This window comes from Ictalurus punctatus, chromosome 16 (genome assembly GCF_001660625.3).
Source record: "Ictalurus punctatus breed USDA103 chromosome 16, Coco_2.0, whole genome shotgun sequence".
In the NCBI taxonomy this organism is placed as follows: domain Eukaryota; kingdom Metazoa; phylum Chordata; class Actinopteri; order Siluriformes; family Ictaluridae; genus Ictalurus; species Ictalurus punctatus.
The window spans coordinates 7,542,741-7,562,378 of NC_030431.2; the positions used below are offsets into that span (position 1 = coordinate 7,542,741).

General features: G+C 39.8%; 1 protein-coding gene across 1 annotated transcript in view; it reads right to left on the reverse strand.

Moving 5' to 3' along the window:
• The window catches only part of LOC108276519 (seizure 6-like protein), a 124,596-nt gene that overhangs the window by 70,049 nt on the left and 34,909 nt on the right, over window positions 1–19,638 (reverse strand). Inside the window, exons 2-5 of the mRNA XM_017488264.3 lie at window positions 14,745–15,122; window positions 8,802–8,941; window positions 7,715–7,910; window positions 6,945–7,130 (exon numbers count right to left, since the gene is read on the reverse strand). Coding sequence (XP_017343753.1) covers window positions 6,945–7,130; window positions 7,715–7,910; window positions 8,802–8,941; window positions 14,745–15,122 — 900 coding nt within the window. The remainder of the gene's footprint in view (window positions 1–6,944; window positions 7,131–7,714; window positions 7,911–8,801; window positions 8,942–14,744; window positions 15,123–19,638) is intronic.

Consider the following 19,638-nt stretch of genomic DNA (forward strand, 5'->3'; position numbering starts at 1 on the left):
GACAAGCTTGGCCAGTCCATCATCTTCACCCTCAGCTTCTTTAGCAAGGCAGTGGTCGTCTTGGAGGTGTGTTTTGGGTAGTTATCATGTTGGAATACTGCCCTGCTGCCCAGTCTCCAAAGGGAGGGGATCATGCTCTGTTTCAGTATGTCACAGTACATAATACACAGTACACAGTACCCCTTCAACCTCTGCAGCAATGCTGGCAGCACTCATACGTCTATTTCCCAAGGACATCCTCTGGATATGACGCTGGGCACGTGCACTCAACTTGACCATGGTGAGGCCTGTTCTGAGTGGAACCTGTCCTGTTAATCCGCTGTATGGTCATGGCGTACTCACTTTTGTGAGATACTATATTATATATATATATATATATATACAGTGAGGGAAAAAAGTATTTGATCCCCTGCTGATTTTGTACGTTTGCCCACTGTCAAAAAAATGATCAGTCTATAATTTTAATGGTATGTTTATTTGAACAGTGAGAGACAGAATAACAACAAGAAAATCCAGAAAAACGCATGTCAAAAATGTTATAAATTGATTTGCATTTTAATGAGGGAAATAAATATTTGACCCCCTCTCAATCAGAAAGATTTCTGGCTCCCAGGTGTCTTTTATACAGATAATGAGCTGAGATTAGGAGCACACTCTTAAAGGGAGTGCTCCTAATCTCAGCCTGTTACCTGTATAAAAGATACCTGTCCACAGAAGCAATCAATCAATCAGATTCCAAATTCTCCACCATGGCCAAGACCAAAGAGCTCTCCGAGGATGTCAGGGACAAGATTGTAGACCTACACAAGTCTGGAATGGGCTACAAGACCATTGCAAAGCAGCTTGGTGAGAAGGTGACAACAGTTGGTGCAATTATTTGCAAATGGAAGAAACACAAAAGAACTGTCAATCTCCCACGGCCTGGGGCTCCATGCAAGATCTCACCTTGTGGAGTTGCAATGATCAAGAGAACAGTGAGGAATCAGCCCAGAACTACACGGGAGGATCTTGTCAATGATCTCAAGGCAGCTGGGACCATAGTCACCAAGAAAACAATTGGTAACACACTACGCCGTGAAGGACTGAAATCCTGCAAGGTCCCCCTGCTCAAGAAAGCACATATACATGCCCGTCTGAAGTTTGCCAATGAACATCTGAATGATTCAGAGGACAACTGGGTGAAAGTGTTGTGGTCAGATGAGACCAAAATGGAGCTCTTTGGCATCAACTCAACTCGCCGTGTTTGGAGGAGGAGGAATGCTGCCTATGACCCCAAGTTTCCACGGAGGTGGAAACATTATGCTTTGGGGGTGTTTTTCTACTAAGGGGACAGGACAACTTCACCACATCAAAGGGACGATGGACGGGGCCATGTACCCTCAAATCTTTGGTGAGAACCTCCTTCCCTCAGCCAGGGTATTGAAAATGGCTCGTGGATGGGTATTCCAGCATGACAATGACCCAAAACACACGGCCAAGGCAACAAAGGAATGGCTCACGAAGAAGCACATTAAGGTCCTGGAGTGGCCTAGCCAGTCTCCAGACCTTAATCCCATAGAAAATCTGTGGAGGGAGCTGAAGGTTCGAGTTGCCAAACGTCAGCCTTGAAACCTTAATGACTTGGAGAAGATCTGCAAAGAGGAGTGGGACAAAATCCCTCCTGAGATGTGTGCAAACCTGGTGGCCAACTACAAGAAACGTCTGACCTCTGTGATTGCCAACAAGGGTTTTGCCACCAAGTACTAAGTCATATTTTGCAGAGGGGTTAAAATGCATTAAAATGCAAATCAATTTATAACATTTTTGACGTGTTTTTCTGGATTTTTTTTGTTGTTATTCTGTCTCTCACTGTTCAAATAAATCTACCATTAAAATTATAGACTGATCATTTCTTTGTCAGTGGACAAACGTACAAAATCAGCAGGGGATCAAATACTTTTTTCCCCTCACTGTATATATATATATATATATATATATATATATATATATATATATATATATGAGCAAACTATATAATGTACATATGAACATATGAACAATATAAACAACAGACAGCAAGGTACAGTCACTCTATACATATAGCACATGTATATATCACATATGTACTGTATACACAATACTATATAGATATAGCAGCTGTACCATATAAAAAGTGAAAAAGTGACAAATATGAAATTGTGATAAGTAAACGATATAAATATTACAGTACAGTTCCCATATTACAACAATATTGCTACATATATGTACTGTAGTAAAGTAAGGTTAAGTCAAGGGAGGGGATGGTTAGGTGTTGTTCAGTCTCATGGCAGTCAGCACAAAGGATCATGTGAAACGTTCCGTCTTGCACCTGGAGGCTTGGGCCTGTGGCTGAAGATGCTCTCCATCTGATGCAGCTCAACATACAGTGGATTAGAGGGGTTTCCCAGAGTGGGCCTGATTTTGTCTCTCATTCTCTTCTGCACCACAATCTCCAGATTGTCCAGTTTTTAACCGACAACAGAACTGGCCTTCTTCACCAGCTTGTTGAGTCTGTCAGCCTTCCCAGCCTTAATTTCACCTCCCCAGCCCATTGCAGCAAAGAACAGGGTGCTGGCTACCACAGACTGATAGAACATCTGCAGTAGCTTGCTGTTCACATCAAAAGACCTGAACCTCCTTAGAAAAAAAACAGTCTGCTCTGTCCCTTCCAGTAGAGAGCTTCAGTGTTTTCTGGCCAGTCCAGTTTGTTGTTTATGTGCACTCCCAGGAACTGGTACGAGTCCACCATCTCTATTTTCTCAACCTGGATGGTAATAGGTGTTGGGGGCTTTCTGTTCTGGCAGAAATCCACAATCAGCTCTTTGGTCTTGCCGATGTTGAGCTAAAGGTCGTTATCCTCAGATCATCTGATGAAGCTCTCTACCATGCCGCTGTACTCCTCCTCCATGTCCTCACTGATGTAGCCCACGGCCGAGGAGTCATCAGAGAATTTCTGGAGGTGGCATGTTCCAAAGTTGAAGCTAAAGTCAGAGGTGTAGATGGTGGATAGGAAAGGTGAAAGTACAGTTCCTTGAGGTGTGCCGGTGTTGCACATCACCATATCTGACAGACTGCAGTGCAGTTGGACATAGTTTGGTCTGCTGGTAAGATAGTCAGTGATCCAGGCCACCATGTCATGATCCACCCGCATGGCTGAGAGCTTCACTGAATATGGGAGGCCGGATGGTGTTAAATGCACAGGAAAAGTAAAAAAAAAAAATGACTCTCAATGTGATTCCCGGCCTCTCCAGGTGTGAGTAGGCCCTGTGCAGTAGGTAGATGAATGCGTCATCCACACTGATTTGGGTCTGGTATGCAAACTGTAGCAGATCGAGTTATTCACAATCAGCTTCAGGTGCTGCAGAACCAGTCTCTTGAAGGTCTTCATGGCATGTGAGGCCAGTACCACAGGTCTTTAGTCATTTGCAGTACTGGGACAACCCTTCTTGGGCACCAGAACAGTGCAGGAGGTCTTCCAAAGTTGTGGAACCTTTTTCAGCCTTAGTGAAAGATTGAAAAGGTGTTGAAAACCACCTGCAAGCTGTGTGGCACACACCTTGAGCAGCCTGGGGTTAATGTTGTCTGGGCCCATAGATTTGTTCATTCAGAGTTTGGATAGCTCCTGTCTCACCTGGCCGGATATTATGAATGGGCTGGTGGAGGAGAAGGGAGTAGTTGAGGTGCCTGTGTCTCTGATGTTTCCTGTATTGTCTTCAGTATCAGGATTGCAAGACTATCCTTTAGAGCTGTCAGGGGTGAGGACTGAGTCAAACCTGTTGACATAGGGTGGTAGGCACCCTATTGTTATTTTACTTCTTCTTCTTCTGGATATGGTGTCTAAGGCAGCCCATAGAACTGTCCGGTAAAATGTTTATGATGCTGCCACTAGCACCACCATTGGGTCAAATTTTATTTGGCCTAATCTGAAAGTATGTTTATGGTCATAAGCCGGCTAACAAGAAGTGAGACTGTATCTCAGCATCAACCATGAATGCTGATACAAATCTTGGTACGCATATTCAGGACCATGCCTTGAGGCAATGCAACAAAATTCATGAATACGCTACTTACTGGTCAAAAGTTACAATAACATGCCTAAAATTCTTCCATCTCACTGCCATTTTTGCTAGTCCCCCTCCAAATTTTGTCCAATCATCACCAAATTTGGCTCACATCATATTGAGACAGCAATGCCACCCTGCCGCCCACTTGTTCATCCTATAGTCAGAGAAGTCCATGGTTGTCCATGGTCAAAACATACAGTGATGGAAATAAGTATTGAACCTGTCAAAATTTTTTCAGTAAATATATTTCCAATGAGATTATTCACATGAAATTTTCAGCAGACTTTGGTATTGATTCAATAAATCCACACATATAAAGAAATCCAAACATTAAAATCCATAAATGAAGTTATGGGTAATAAAGAGTAATGACAAAGGAAAAAAGTATTGAACACGCCAACTGAAATTTATTTAATACATAGTGAAGAATCCTTTGTTTGTAATGACACCTTCATGACGCTTTCTGTATGAAGAAATTAATCGGCCGCAGTATTTACGTGTGATTTTGGCCCATTTTTCTAAACATATTGCCTTTAAATCTTGTTCAATTGGATCCAAGTCAGGTGATTGACTGGGCCTTGATTTTTTTTCAGTGAAACCAATTGAGAGTTTCCTTTGTTGTATGCTTTGGATTGTTGTGGGTGGACCTTCCAGCATGACATCTCATCTTCATCAGTCTGGTGGATGGCAGCAGAATGTCCCAGTAAAGGGCTCCAATTATCATTCCTTCAATTACATGAAGTCTGCCACTACCATGTGAAAAACAGCCCCAAATCATGATGTGTCCACCTCCAAACTTCATTTTTGGTATAGTATTTTTAGGGTGATGTGTAGTGCCATTTCTTCTCCAAACATGGTGTGTAATATGACAGCCAAAAACCTCAATTTTGCTCTCATCTGACCAGACTACACCCTCCCAGTATTTCATAGGCTTGTCCTGAGTTGTAGCAAACGATAAATGAGCTTCAACATGCCTTTTCTTTAGTAATTGAGTCTTGCGGGGTGAGCATGAGCTGTGGAGTGCATTGCCTATTGTTTTCTCTGTGACGATGGTACCTGCTACTGCCAAGTGTTTCTGGAGCTCTTTGCAAGTAGTCCTTGGCTCTTGGGCTACTCTTCTGACTATTCTTCTGACTCCCTGGTCAGAAATCTTGCGAGGAGCTTCTGTGCGTGGCCGACTGATGACAGAGTGATGTTGCTTCCACTTGCGGATAATGGCCCCTGGGAGATTCAGCAGTTTTGAAATACATCTTTATCATATGTTTTGCAACATAAGGTTGCAAAGTTCTTGGGAGAGCTCTTTCCTTTTACCCATCATGAGATGTTTCTTGTGTGACACCTTGGTAACAAAAAGCCTTTTTAATAGACCTTCCATTTACTAACCCAGCTGATATTAATTTGCACAGATAGGAGGTATAATTACTTACAGATTTCAGCTGGTTCCTTGCCTTACCTTACCTTGGAGAACTGCTTTTTCTTATTGTGTTCAATATTTTTTTCCTGTGTCATTCCACTTTATTGCAGATTACTTTATTTATGGACTTTAATGTTGTGAATTCTTTATATTTCTGGATTTCTTGAGTTAATACTGATGTCTTGTGAAAAGTTAATGTGAATAGCCTCATTGGAAATATATTTACTGAAATAAAAGTTGATGCATTCAATACTTATTTCCCTTACTGTACATGAATGAAACTACAAATGACTGTTGAATCCCTTTGCATAAAGTTATGGCTCTACTTTCCATGATACTACCACCACCATATTTCACAGATGGGATAAGGTTCTTATGCTGGAATGTCATGTTTTCCTTAACGCTTTGTATTTAAACCAAACGTTCTATTTCTGTCCACAAAACATTTTCCCACTAGCCTTCTGGTTTGTTCATGTGATTGTTAGCAAACTGCAGACAGGCAGCAATTTTACGAGAGCCATATCACCCTGCAGCTCTCGCCTGATTTCCCACTGAAGCTAAACAGGTTTGAGCCTGGCCAGTACCTAGATGTGAGACCTCCTGGGGCAAACTAAGGTTGCTGCTGGAAGTGGTATTAGGAAGGCCAGAAGGGGGTGCTCACCCTGTGTTCTGTGTGGGTCCTAATGCCCCAGTATAGTGATGGGGACACCATACTGTAAAAACAGCACCATCTTTAGGATAAGACATTAAACTGAGCTCCTGACTCTCTGTGGTCATTAAAAAAAATGGTCATTAAAAATCCAAGGACACGTCTCATAAAAAGTAGGGGTATAACCCAGGTGTACTGGCAAAATTCCCCCACTGGCCCTTATCTATCATGGCCCCCAAATAATCTCCACCACTGAATTGGCTACATCACTTTAATCCCCTCTCCACCAATAGCTGGTGTGTGGCGGGTGTCCTGGTGCACTATGGTTACTATGGTTAGGTGCTCACACCTGATTGTCATCCAACTGATTGAAAACAGCTGACTCTAAATTCACCTTCGAATGAACTGCTAATCTTAGAGGTTCACATACTTTTGCCACTCACTGATATGTAATATTGGATCATTTTCCTCAATAAATACATGACCAAGTATATACCAATAAATACATGACCAATTTGTTTAATTGGATTTTCTTTGTCTACTTTTAGGACTTGTATGAAAATCTGATGATGTTTTAGCTATTTATGCAGATATGTAGAAAATTCTAAAGGGTTCACAAACTTACAAGCACCACATTTGTAGTAGTAGTAGTAGAAGTAGTTTATGAGTAGTAGCAGTAGTAGTAATGTTCTACTTTTTCCCCTTGTGTCTGAGAAAAGCACTAGACAAATGAAAATCCTGTTATTAAGGTTTCTAAAACTTTTTTTTGTCTGTGTTTGGATTTTAGGCTCTTTCTCACCTCTACAGCTGGGTTCACGCTGGTTCCAGGCAGGCAGAGAGGCATTGAGGCAGGTCACCAACATTGCACCCTGCAGATGGTAACCCATGTGGCAGGAGAAATGTGCTGTACCTCCTGGGCGCAAATCCAAAACTGACACCTCCCCAAAGTGAGGCCGTCGTGGCAAAGGGCAGCTCAGATGGAACACTACCCAAGAAAGATTTGAATATTGTGTGTTTCAGAAAAAGGACACTAGAGCTCATGTTCCCATTTTAATTTTATAAAAGAATATATGTATATATATATATATATATATATATATATATATATATATATATATATATATATATATATATATATATATAAATGAATATGATAAAATGCTTTTAAATTATTTATATTGTTAAAAGTTGACTGGAAGTTCAAATATATAGTATTTGGTATTATAGACTATAAAGCTTTTGACAGGAACAAGAAAAAAGGGATTAAAAGGGATTTTACTCCTTTGTATCAGTGTTCAATCTACATGAATCTTCCAGCATAAGTATAGCACATCTTAAGTGAGTATAATGCAGTTTACACACAAAAAAGGTAGATAAAAATTCTCATTGATAAAATAATAATTAAAATTAAATGACACAAGAGAACATGTGTAAATTGCTCATTTAATTTTATAATGCACAGCAAATTAAACTAATTAGTGCAGTTAAAAGGAGGAAATAGAAGTAGTGAAGTTAAAAGGAGGTAATTGAAGTTGAACAGTATTTCAGGACATTTAAATTTTCACTCACACTGGTAATGAAGCTGGAATGTGCCCATGCTACCCTCAGGTGAAGAGCGGTAAAATACTGACATAGTATTGGTTGGACTGCGGATCACCTGACCCTCCACCAGCAGCGTCTGATTGGCAAGTACCAGCAAAGTGCCATCCTTATCTACCCCTCTAATTGACAGCTGCTCACCTTCTGATAGGTTAACACTTTTGACCTATGATGACAAAAAAAAAGTATTCTGTAGAGTTCTGTAATTAAGTGCACATTCCTTACTCTGATTATAATTCTTTGTCATTTGGGAATAATTCTTTGTAACAATTTTATACATTTTAAAGCGCCAATAAATGCTTTTCAAAGTTATTAATCACCGGCATTTACAGTGAAACTAAAGGTCATTATTAACTCTCAATATAATCTTCCACTTTCCTCTATGAGTAAATATTATCTGGTTGCCAGTGTTGTGTTACAGCAAACCGGTTTTATGCATGCACACAACACATTAACTACTATTTAAATGTCAAACTCAGGGGGTTAACACATATGCATACAGAGCCCAGGGAATTAAAGTGCAATTGAAGATTATGCTGTGGTGTGAGGGACTGGCACAGAGAGAGCCTTTGATGACATGGGATTATAGTAATTTGGCAGTGGCTCATGAGGAAACAGTTGTGATGCAAAATTCATACATGAACAGTAATTTGAGGCCTGCACTACCAGGATTGGCCACTTGAGGTCACATTCTAGCTAATTTCACTACTTCAGGCTCACATAGCCAAGAAACATCCAAAGCATATTCCTTATATTCTGCAAGAAAAAAAAAAAATAAAAAAATTTTTAAAAATTAAAAAACTGAATTTCTGATTTGACTATAGAGAGGACATATTAATGTATATTTTAAGTGGATATAGATTTGGGTTAAACTTTTAATTGAAAAAAAAATATTTAAAATGCCTTCCTTATGTTTTTGAGTAAACCTGACAGAAAAATGCCCAAACTAGTGTTCAGTATACATTAGAACTAGTGGTTTAAAAAGAAGAAACCTGCTGCTGGAAGCTAAACATCACACACAAAAAAAAGCAGATCAGGAGATTTTTTTAAAGCATGCCTGTAGTTCCACCCCATAACCTGTATACACAGTCACTGTGTACGTGCACTGCAGGAAAGTGCCATTTGGAAGCGGCAGATCGTCTGACGAATCAATGTAGCCCACAGGGTCTGAGAGATTGATCATACAGCTTGATGCAGCTGAGAAGAGATGGAAGATATAGTACATTAAAATAGAAACACTGAAAGTGTGTAATAGTATAGAAGTCCTAACAATACAGCATTATAAAAAGAATATAATAGATAACAAGAAAAGAAAATAATGCAAATGCATGAGACTAAAAAAAGGGCTGTGTGGCCATGTATAAACGAGTGCTAAAAAGTTACAAAGTTTCATAAGTCATTACTTTTGAACTATTCACACTAGATGCATGAAAGCTTCAGGGACTGTTGTCTAATATAAGATGTCTTTAACTTCTAAAATGGTCCTCTGTACGGTACCCTCCACTAAGACTGGCACCCTAGAGCAAAGAAGGCTGTGAAAAATTGTCTTTATTGTTTAACCTTTTGATCTTTTGTTTAAAAAAAATCACAAAAATACAATGCTCTCATGGATATCAAATAATTGCAAACACAACACAGGTTTATAAAAAAAAATCTTTGTTCAATTTAGGTGTGCACCAATAAATGGCCCACCTGTGAATTCATTTATCCATTCATTTTCTGTACCACTTATCCTTACTGAATTGCAGGGAACCTGGAGCCTATCCCTGGGTGCATGGGGCATAAGGCCGAGGACACCCTGGACAGGGTGCCAATCCAATGCAGGACACAATCACACACCCATTCACACACCCATTCATACACAATAGATTCTTTTGGACATGCCAATTAGCCTACAATGCATGTCTTTGGACTGGGGGTGGAAACCAGAGTACCCGGAGGAAACCCTGAAGCTCGGGGAGAACATGCAAACTCCACACACACAGGGCCACGGCAGAAATTTAACCCTCAACCCTGGAGGTGTGAGGCAACAAAACTAAACAGTAAGTCACCGTGCCCCCTCCGCTATGAATTCATATATGAAAAATATATTTTAAGTAAATTCCCATTGATATTTTACATTTTCTTTAGTACTGACACTGGGTGACTAGAAACAGGAAATTTTCAACTATGACTTCCTGTTTCACAGGGGTATAAACATGACACATAGGCCAAATTCCCTTAGTCATTCATCACAATGGGTAAGACCAAGGAATATAGCTGTGATATGTGGCAAAAGGTTGTTGAACTTCACAAAATAGGTATTGGCTATAAGACAATAGCAAAAGAATTGAAAATGCCCATTTCCACCACCAGGGCAATAATTAATAAGTTCCAGTCAACTGGAAATGTTATGAATCAACCTGGAATTGGACGTGTGTCTATATTGTCTCAACGCACTGTGAAGAGGATGTTTCAAGCGGCCAATAAATCTCTAAGGATCACAGCTGGAGAATTGCAAAAGTTAGTTTTCTCTTGGTGTCAGAACGTCTCCAAAACTACAATCTGAATTCACCTACATCACCACAAATTGTTTGGAAGGGTTTCTAGAAAAAAGCCTCTACTCTCATCCAAAAACAGACTCAAGTGTCGTCAGTTTGCCAGACACTACTGGAACTTCAAATGATATCAGGTTCTATGGTCAGATATAGACAATAGGGCTTTTTGGCAATAAGCACCAGGGGTGGTCTTGGCACACACAGAGAGGTAGCCATGTGGAAAAGTACCTCATGTCCATGGTTAAATATGGTGGTGGCTCTTTAATGTTTTGGGGCTGTTTTTCTGCCAGAGAACCTGGACATTTTGTTGGGATACATGGCATCATGAACTCTATCAAATATCAACAGATATTAAATGAAAACCTGATTGCCTCTGCCAGAAAGCTTAAAATGGGCCGTGGTTGGATCTTCCAGCAGAATAAGAATGTATTCAATTAAATACCAGCAAATTCTGGAAGCAAACATCACACCATCTGTATAAAAAAGAAAAGAAAAAAAAAAACTGAAGATGAAAAAATGGCCTCTACAACAGATTAATCATCCTAAACACACTTCAAAATGCTCAATGGATTACCTCAAGAGGTGCAAGCTGAAGGTTTTGGCATGGCCTTACAGTTCCCTGACCTAAACATCAAAAATCTATGGATAGACCTCGAAAGAGCAGTGGAAGCAAGATGGGCCAAGAATCCTACAGAACTAGAAGCCTTTTGAAAGGAAGAATGGGTAAAATCCCCCAAACAAGAATTGAAAGAACTCTTAGCTGGCTACAAAATGTGTTTATAAGCTGTGATACTTGCCAAAGGAGGTGTCACTAAGTATTACATGCAGGGTGCTCAAACATTTGCTTGGGCTCTTTTAATTTTTTGTCATTTTGAAACTGTAAAAGATGGAAATAAAAAAAAGTAATACTGCTTGAAATATTAAAGAAATCTCATCTTTACATTGATTGCTTTACTCGCTTAGCTATTCACTGTAACCTACAGTGCTGTTACAGCGGACATGTTTGGCGCAGACCAAAGACAGACAAGCACCTCAGACACAGATCACAGTTGGTATGAGGTGCTTGTCTCTCTTTGCTCTGCGCCAAACATGTCTGCTGTTACTGTAACCAAACAACTCTATTTTTGATTTGTCTTTCCAGAGCACATTATTCCAAAAGGCCAGGTCTATGCCTATATGCTTATTGGCAAACTGTAGTCTTGCGAAGGCTTTTACTGGCATGCCTCCCATACAGGTCAAATTTGTGCAATCTCTTTCTGATTGTAGATGCATGCTCTTTGACACCAACAGTTGCAAGACTTACTAGCTTAGTATCCTGTGATGAAATTTTGGGGTTCTTAGAGATTTATTTTTGCATTAGATGCTCTGCTCTTGGGCTGAATTTACTGGGATAGCCAGTCCTAAACAAACTGTCTGAACCCTGTGCCATTTGCACATTATTTTCCTTACAGTGGAATGATGTATTTCAAATAATTTGGAGATCTTTTTTAAGTCCTTGCCAGACTTATAGGCATCCACAACCTTTTTTCTGAAGGCCTTATAAAACTCTTTAGAGCTTGGCATGATGACACCACACACCTCAATAGCAAAGGGAACACTACACACTAGATATGAGAGGGGTATAAATAAGACAAGGTGTGATACATGTAGGGGTATACTTACTTTTTCCATGTGACTGATCAGATTTTTTGTTAATTTAAATTGTGAAAATTTTATTTAGAGAAAGCTCTATTTTGGATCATCTGACCATAGAACCCGATCCCATTTGAAGTTCCAGTAGTCTCTGGCAAACTGAAGACGCTTGAGTTTGTTTTTGGATGAGAGTAGAGGCTTTTTTCTTGAAACCCTTCCAAACAACTTGTGGTGATGTAGGTGACTTCGGATTGTAGTCTTGGAGACGTTCTGACCCCAAGATGCAACTAACTTCTGCAATACTCCAGCTGTAATCCTTAGATATTTTTTTGGCCACTCAAACCATCCTCTTCACAGTTTGTTGAGATAATACAGACATATCCTCTTCCAGGTTGATACATAACATTTCCAGTTGACTGGAACTTCTTAGTTATTGCTCTGATGGTGGACGTGGGCCTTTTCAAAGCTTTTGTTATATTCTTATAGCAACATCCCATTTTGTGAAGCTCAACAACATTTTGCCACCCATCATAGCTATATTCCTTGGTCTTACCCATTGTTATGAATGACTAAGGGAATTTGGCCAATGTGTTACCTCATGTTTATACCCCTGTGAAACAGGAAGTCATGGCTGAACAATATCCTGTTCCTACAGTAGTCACCCAGGTGTACTAAAAATTGCAAAGTATCAATGGGAATATACTTCAAATATATTTTTCTCATATGAATTCATAGGGGTACTAAATTTAACAAAGTTTTTTTTTTTACATTTTTTTTTTATAAACCTGTGCTTGATATCCATGAGATCAGAGTATTTTTGTGAATTTTTTTAACAAAAGATCAAAAGGTTAAACGATTAAAACAATTTTTCACAGCCTTCTTTGCTCATATTTACCAAGGGTGCCAATATTAGTGAAGTGCACTGTGTGTGTGTGTGTGTGTGTATATATATATATATATATATATATATATATATATATATATATATATATATATATATATATACACAGTATCCCATAAAAGTGAATATGTGAGTATACCCCTCACATTTTTGTAAATATTTAATAATATCTTTTCATGTGACAAAACTGAAGAAATGACACTTTGCCACAATGTAAAGTAGTGAGTGTACAGCTTGTGTAACAGTGTTAATTAAGTAACAGCTGTCCCCTCAAAATAATTTAACACACAGCCATTAATGTCTAAACCGCTGGCAACAAAAGTGAGTACATCCCTAAGTGAAAATGTCCATATGTCAGTATTTTGTGTGGACACCATTATTTTCCAGCACTGCCTTAACCCTCTTGGGCATGGAGTTCACCAGAGGTTCACAGGTTGCCACTGGAGTCCTCTTCCACTCCTCCATGACGACATCACGGAGCAGGTGGATGTTAGAGAGCTTGTCCAACCCCACCTTCTGTTTGAGGATGACCCACAGATGCTCAATAGGGTTTAGGTCTGGAGACATGCTTGGCCAGTCCATCGCCTTCACCCTCAGCTTCTTTAGCAAGGCAGTGGTCATCTTGGAGGTGTGTTTTGGGTAATTATCATGCTGGAATACTGCCTTGCGGCCCAGTCTCCGAAGGGAGGGGATCATGCTCTGCTTCAATACGTCACAGTACATGTTGGCATTCGTGGTTCCTTCAATGAACTGTAGCTCCCCAATGCCAGCAGCACTCATGCAGCCCCAGACCATGACATTCCCACCACCATGCTTGACTGTAGGCAAGACACACTTGTCTTTGTACTCCTCACCTGGTTGCCGCCACACACGCTTGACACCATCTGAACCAAATAAGTTTATCTTGGTCTCATCAAACCCCAGGACATGCTTCCAGCAATCCATGTCCTTAGTCTGCTTGTCTTCAGCAAACTGCAGGCTTTCTTGTGCATCATCTTTAGAAGAGGCTTCCTTCTGGGACGACAGCCATGCGGACCAATTTGATGCAGTGTGCGGGGTATGGTCTGAGCACTGACAGGCTGACCACCCACCCCTTAAACCTCTGCAGCGATGCTGGAAGCACTCATACGTCTATTTCCCAAAGACAACCTCTGGATATGATGCTGAGCATGTCCACTCAACTTCTTTTGTCGACCATGGCGAGGCCTGTTCTGAGTGGAACCTGTCCTGTTAAACCGTGGTATGGTCTTGGCCACCGTGCTGCAGTTCAGTATCAGGGTCTTGGCAATCTTCTTATAGCCTAGGCCATCTTTATGTAGATCAACAATTCTTTTTTTCAGATCCTCATAGAGTTCTTTGCCATGAGGTGCCATGTTGAACTTCCAGTGACCAGTATGAGGGAGTGTGAGAGCAATGACACCAAATTTAACACACCTGCTTCCCGTTCAAACCTGAGACCTTGTAACACTAAGTCACATGACACTGGGGAGAGAAAATGGCTAATTGGGTCCAATTTGGTCATTTTCAGTTAGGGGTGTACTCACTTTTGTTGCCAGTGGTTTAGACATTAATGGCTGAGTGTTGAGTTATTTTGAGGGGACAGCAAATTTACACTGTTACACAAGCTGTACACTGACTACTTTACATTGTAGCAAAGTGTCACATCTTCAGTGTTGTCATATGAAAAGATATAATCAAATATTTACAAAAATGTGAGTGGTGTACTCACTTTTGTGAGATACTTCTGTATATATATATATATATATATATATATATATATATATATATATATATATATATATATATATATATATATATATATATATTACATTTCTCAATGCTGTGGCACTTTAAAACAAATTTGACCATGGGCATAAAATTGATGTGTTGAACCAAAATATTATAACCTTCTCTGAAGGTTTGCACCTACCAGGCTCTGCTTTCATCTCCGCTGTTGTGATCACTAATGAAGTGAGTGATGGCTTGGTTTTGATAGCAGCCTGTGTCATTGTGGTAGAATTGTAAGTATTAAGTGTAGTAGGGGCTTCATGTGTTTCTACTGGAGACCAAGTTGGATGCAAAGCTTTGTTGTGACCAAGCAGCATCTTTCTTAGAAGGTGTTGCTGCTCAGGAGGCAGTGTTTCATCCTCATGTCCAAAATCAATGTCCTTCTCAAGCATGGGGAGCAGATCCGTGGGGATATCCACCCCTTTCTGATGGCTTATGAAATCTTCATAAGGGCTTTCTCTGGGAGTTACACCCTGGAACAATGCACGAGAGGAATGTGGAGTAGTTTGAACAGCGTCATCTACAGAGAGAAAGAGAGCCAGATGGGGGTGGTTGGGGACCTTAGCTGATTAACCCATACTATATGCTGATTTCAAATGGCACTTTCCATTGTACCATGGTTCCCAAAGCACAGTAATTCTTTCTCTCTGTAATATTGATTTATCTCATTTCATGATCAATGACAGTAATATCTTATACAGAATTGGAAATCAGTATTCTGCCAGAAGCTGTGGGGGAGCCACAGAGTTAGACTGAAAATGAATACTACAATGGGAGTTTTACCAGGGGTCACCCAGTCCTTCAGAGAACTATTTTGGGTCTGCTGAGAACTGCTGGCCAGCCAAGATCTCTCTCTCTCTCTCTCTCTCTCTCTCTCTCTCTCTCTCTCTCTCTCTCTCTCTCTCTCCCTCCCTCTCTCCCTCCCTCCCTCCCTCTCTCTCTCTCTCTCTCTTGTGCTCTCTGTCTCTGATTCAGACCTTCCCACAGACTCCCCACACCACAGTCAAGTGTGGTGGGGAGATGACACAGAGTGGGAGAAATGCACAGACAGGCAAATTCCCACACATGCTAAGATTCTATCTTTGGCTTCCTGCACATCAATTCACTAAAGTGCTTAAAGTGTTACACAGATGGGACAAAAAAATCTAAGTCACTCATATGTTGGCTGATACAATTTGAATGAATCAGTCATGGTTTTTCATTACTGTGAAAAGAGACTGCATCTGTACATTGGGATGGAATTTCAAGGTTTAAATAATTATAATTAATTATATTATTAATTAATAATAACAATTGTACTTTACTAAGTTATGTCTATACAATCAGATGTATTTATAGGCTTTGCATTTGTATAAAGGGGAATGATATAACCTCAGAATTATATAACAAGAACTGCAATTCAAAAGTGGGAGTGTTTGTACTCACACTGAATGATACGTTGATTAAAATGATATGAAGAAATTCTAAGGACAGACACTTAAGAATATACAAATTCATCAATGCATTATCATTAACATAATTAACTATTTGTGCTGGATTAGCACTCCCGTGACTCAAGTGCTTTTTTATAGCTGATAGTTGGCATACCTTAGTGAAAAAGAAAGAGAGTCATCAGTTAAATTATACCGGGGAAAAAGCGATTAGTCTGAAATGTGATAAGATTAATGTATTTAGGTAGCTGTAACAAGAGCAGCAGCAGCAGTGACGATAATAACAACAACAGCAATAATAATAATAATTAAAGCTACAAGCAGCATTTTCAGGGGCCAAGCACCCAGTCTGTCTGAGCCGCACATTCACAAGGAGAGCCATAACTATAGGCAAGGGGATTTGCCAGTCTGTTATGGGAGAACAGTTTTGAATATCAGAGTTCCTTTGATACATATTGTTTATATAGGTTGATGTGTGCCAAATTTGGTGAACACTAAACAAAATTTGGAGGACGAGTAGCAAAAATGATGGGAGCACTTAGATGGAATCATTTTCAGCATGCTATAGAAACTTTTGACCAGTAACTGGTGCTGTAACAAAATTTGTTGCATAGCCTCAGGGCATGGTCCTGAAGGTGCTTACCAAGAATTGTGTTATTGAGCAAGGTTTTTTCTGAGATACAGCCTCATTTCCTGTCAGATTTGTTGGTACATTATGGGAAAACCATTTGAATATCAACATTTTCTTGATAACTTTCTTGAGGCTTACTCTGCTGATGAAGTGCGCCAAATTTGTTAATGATGGGACAAAATTTGTAGAAGTAGCAAAAAATCCAAAACAAAATACACTGTTGTATTATGTTTAAAAAAATGTTTTTAACAAAATACAAGATGGTCAACAGGATGTACACTTGAATTTCAGATTTTGGTGTGCGTTCACTTTCAGCACATGCCACGGAAATATAGGAAAAATTAACTGTGAATTTAGCACAAATTCTTCAAATGTTATAAGGAAAAAAAATAATTTGTTACGGCTCTTGGCCACAAGGAGAAGCAGTCACAAAACTTCTTTGGGTACATTTAGTGCATGGTCCTGCAGATGCTAATCAAGTTTCATGATTCATTGTATTGTTTATTGTTCATTCATGTATCATAGATGCATTGCACACATCCTGTTTATTGCATTTTTACCCAGTTTGCCAAATTTCATAACTTTTTCACAACTTACAAGTTCAATGGGCAGTTTGCCAAAGACACCCTAGCCAGAAGAAGAAGAAGGTAGAATAACAAAAGGGTGCCTACACATTTTCAGTGTACAGCAGTGGCGAAGCAAGGAGATAAGCAAGCATCACAGCATGGTCATGATTTAACATATCAAGTTTCACTTCAATAGCTCATAGTAGTGTTGCCAAGGTTTTGCATTCAAGAATATCATCATCATGCTCTGATGATGATCTATGTGAAATTTGGTGAAGATTGGATAAATGGTCTAGGAGGACTCCAAAAAAGTATTTTTGACATGACTCAAAACAGACAAAATGGCCTACTGTGGAAAAATGTATATCACTGTTTTTGGACCAACAGTTCAGTTTGGTCTATCAACCCAAAATCCATAATTTATTGTTGGCATTGACTGAAGCTGAACTGAAAATCAGATGAACGGTCCAAAAAGCAAAAATAAGCATTTTTCATGTCTCATGAGCTCTAGGTGGTGTTGTTCCAAAACTGTGCAGGTACCCTCAAGTCATGATGGCTATGACATATACTAAATTTGTTCTGCATACACTCAAGTGTTACAGAGATATACTCGCACCTCAAATTTGGCCAAATGCTATTAGCATTTTTTAAAAACGCATTGTAATTTTTGACCACAAAGTGACGCTGTCCTGATACTTTGTGTACATTCAGGGCATACCGATTTTCATAAACAACATGCCAAAATGTTCGTAAAATACAGCATCTTACTCCAAAATTCAAAATGGTCAACACCCAAAATGGTCAACATCGGAATTTTCCATATCATTCGACTCCGTATGCCCCACAGAATATAAAGAGACCAGAAGTCATAAGCAAAAATATGTTTTTTTCCCCCTACATCTCATAAGTACTAGGTGGTACTGTTCCGAAACTGAGCAGGTACCTTCTAGTCATGGTGACTATGACATATACTAAGTTTTCTCTGAATCTACTAAAGCATTACAGCGATATTGCCTCACGCCCATTTTGATGTGCTTGCCTTTTTATTCATTTGCACATTATTCAAGTATGGATTGCCTAATCAATTTGATTTCCATAACTTTTTTCAGCATTGTCTGAAGATGATGGGACCTTCAACAAAGACATTTTGTGCAACATTCCAAGCAAATTAAACCTATGGTTCCACATTTAGCACCAATTTCATATTTTTTCCTGTAAGTGCAGCCATTTTGTGCATGTGAAAATATCTCATTCCATTCAAAAGTTACCGCCATTTCAATAAAATGATTTTGCGTGCCATCATAGCAATGAATTTAAAGTTAAACTTTTTTTTGATAATTGTTGATCTAAGTAATTTTCCTGTATTGGATTTATTTGGCTAAGCAAAACACCTAGGACTAGTTCACAAAAGTATGCTTTTTAAGTAATTGCAAATATTTTATGAACAATTTGACACTCCAGTGGTTCTTGAGACAAAGTTGTTCTGAATGAGGAGCTTGACCAAAATGTATAAATCGAAAGGTGTAAAATACTGCAGTATGTAAAACAATTTATGTGCATGAAAAACTTGATAGTGCCCCCGAGTGGCAGATTAGTTTAAAATTTCTCACAGACCTCTGTAGCCAAGAGTCAAGCGAGTCCACCAAGTTTCTCTCCAATCAGTCTTTGTTAACCTTGTTTGACAGCTGCTGAATTTTAACTGGCCTATGGTGGACATGTTCCCTTTCAAAGGGAACTTCGACATTGTGTTTAGCATAACACTATGGGGGCGCCTTTCGTGCATGACCGGAATCTGAAGCTTGTGTAAAATCATGCTTATTTATAGGCCTGTCATGATCAGGTGACGTGGCAATTAAGCGCATCGTGTGATTTAAATATGGCACCTGTGAACCGCACCATCGGCCTTATTATCTTCAGCAAAAGACTGCATGTCGGATGTTTGTGTAAAGAAATAAAAAGATGCTTCATTTCCTCTGTACCTTTTCTCAAAATCTCTGGACTATTCTATCCCTTTTAAAAAACAGAAAGAAAAAAAAAAGGAATGAGCTAGAGAGAAAAATATGAGTGAGAGAATTCAGGAAGTGTGTTACGGCTTGCTCCCGTTTCATCACCTTCTGGGTGAAGTGTCTAGGGGTAGAGCATGCGATGGCAGCCTCGAGAGGCTGTGCATGATAATGCCTACATAAAGCAGCTCCGCTCGAGACTCGCGCTCTTCTCGGAAGCCGAAGCGAATTGGGTTTCAAAGCCCCGCGGATCTGGGCCGGCTGCAGCCAAGGCAGCTAGTCGTCTCAGGTCTGGGGGATCTCTTATGGATCCAGAAGAAGAGCCAGAGACGAGCGCTGCTCTATCTCTTGCTCTGTATTCCGGGACCGGCTCTCCTCTGGATTTTGGAGCTCGTGTCGCGACTTC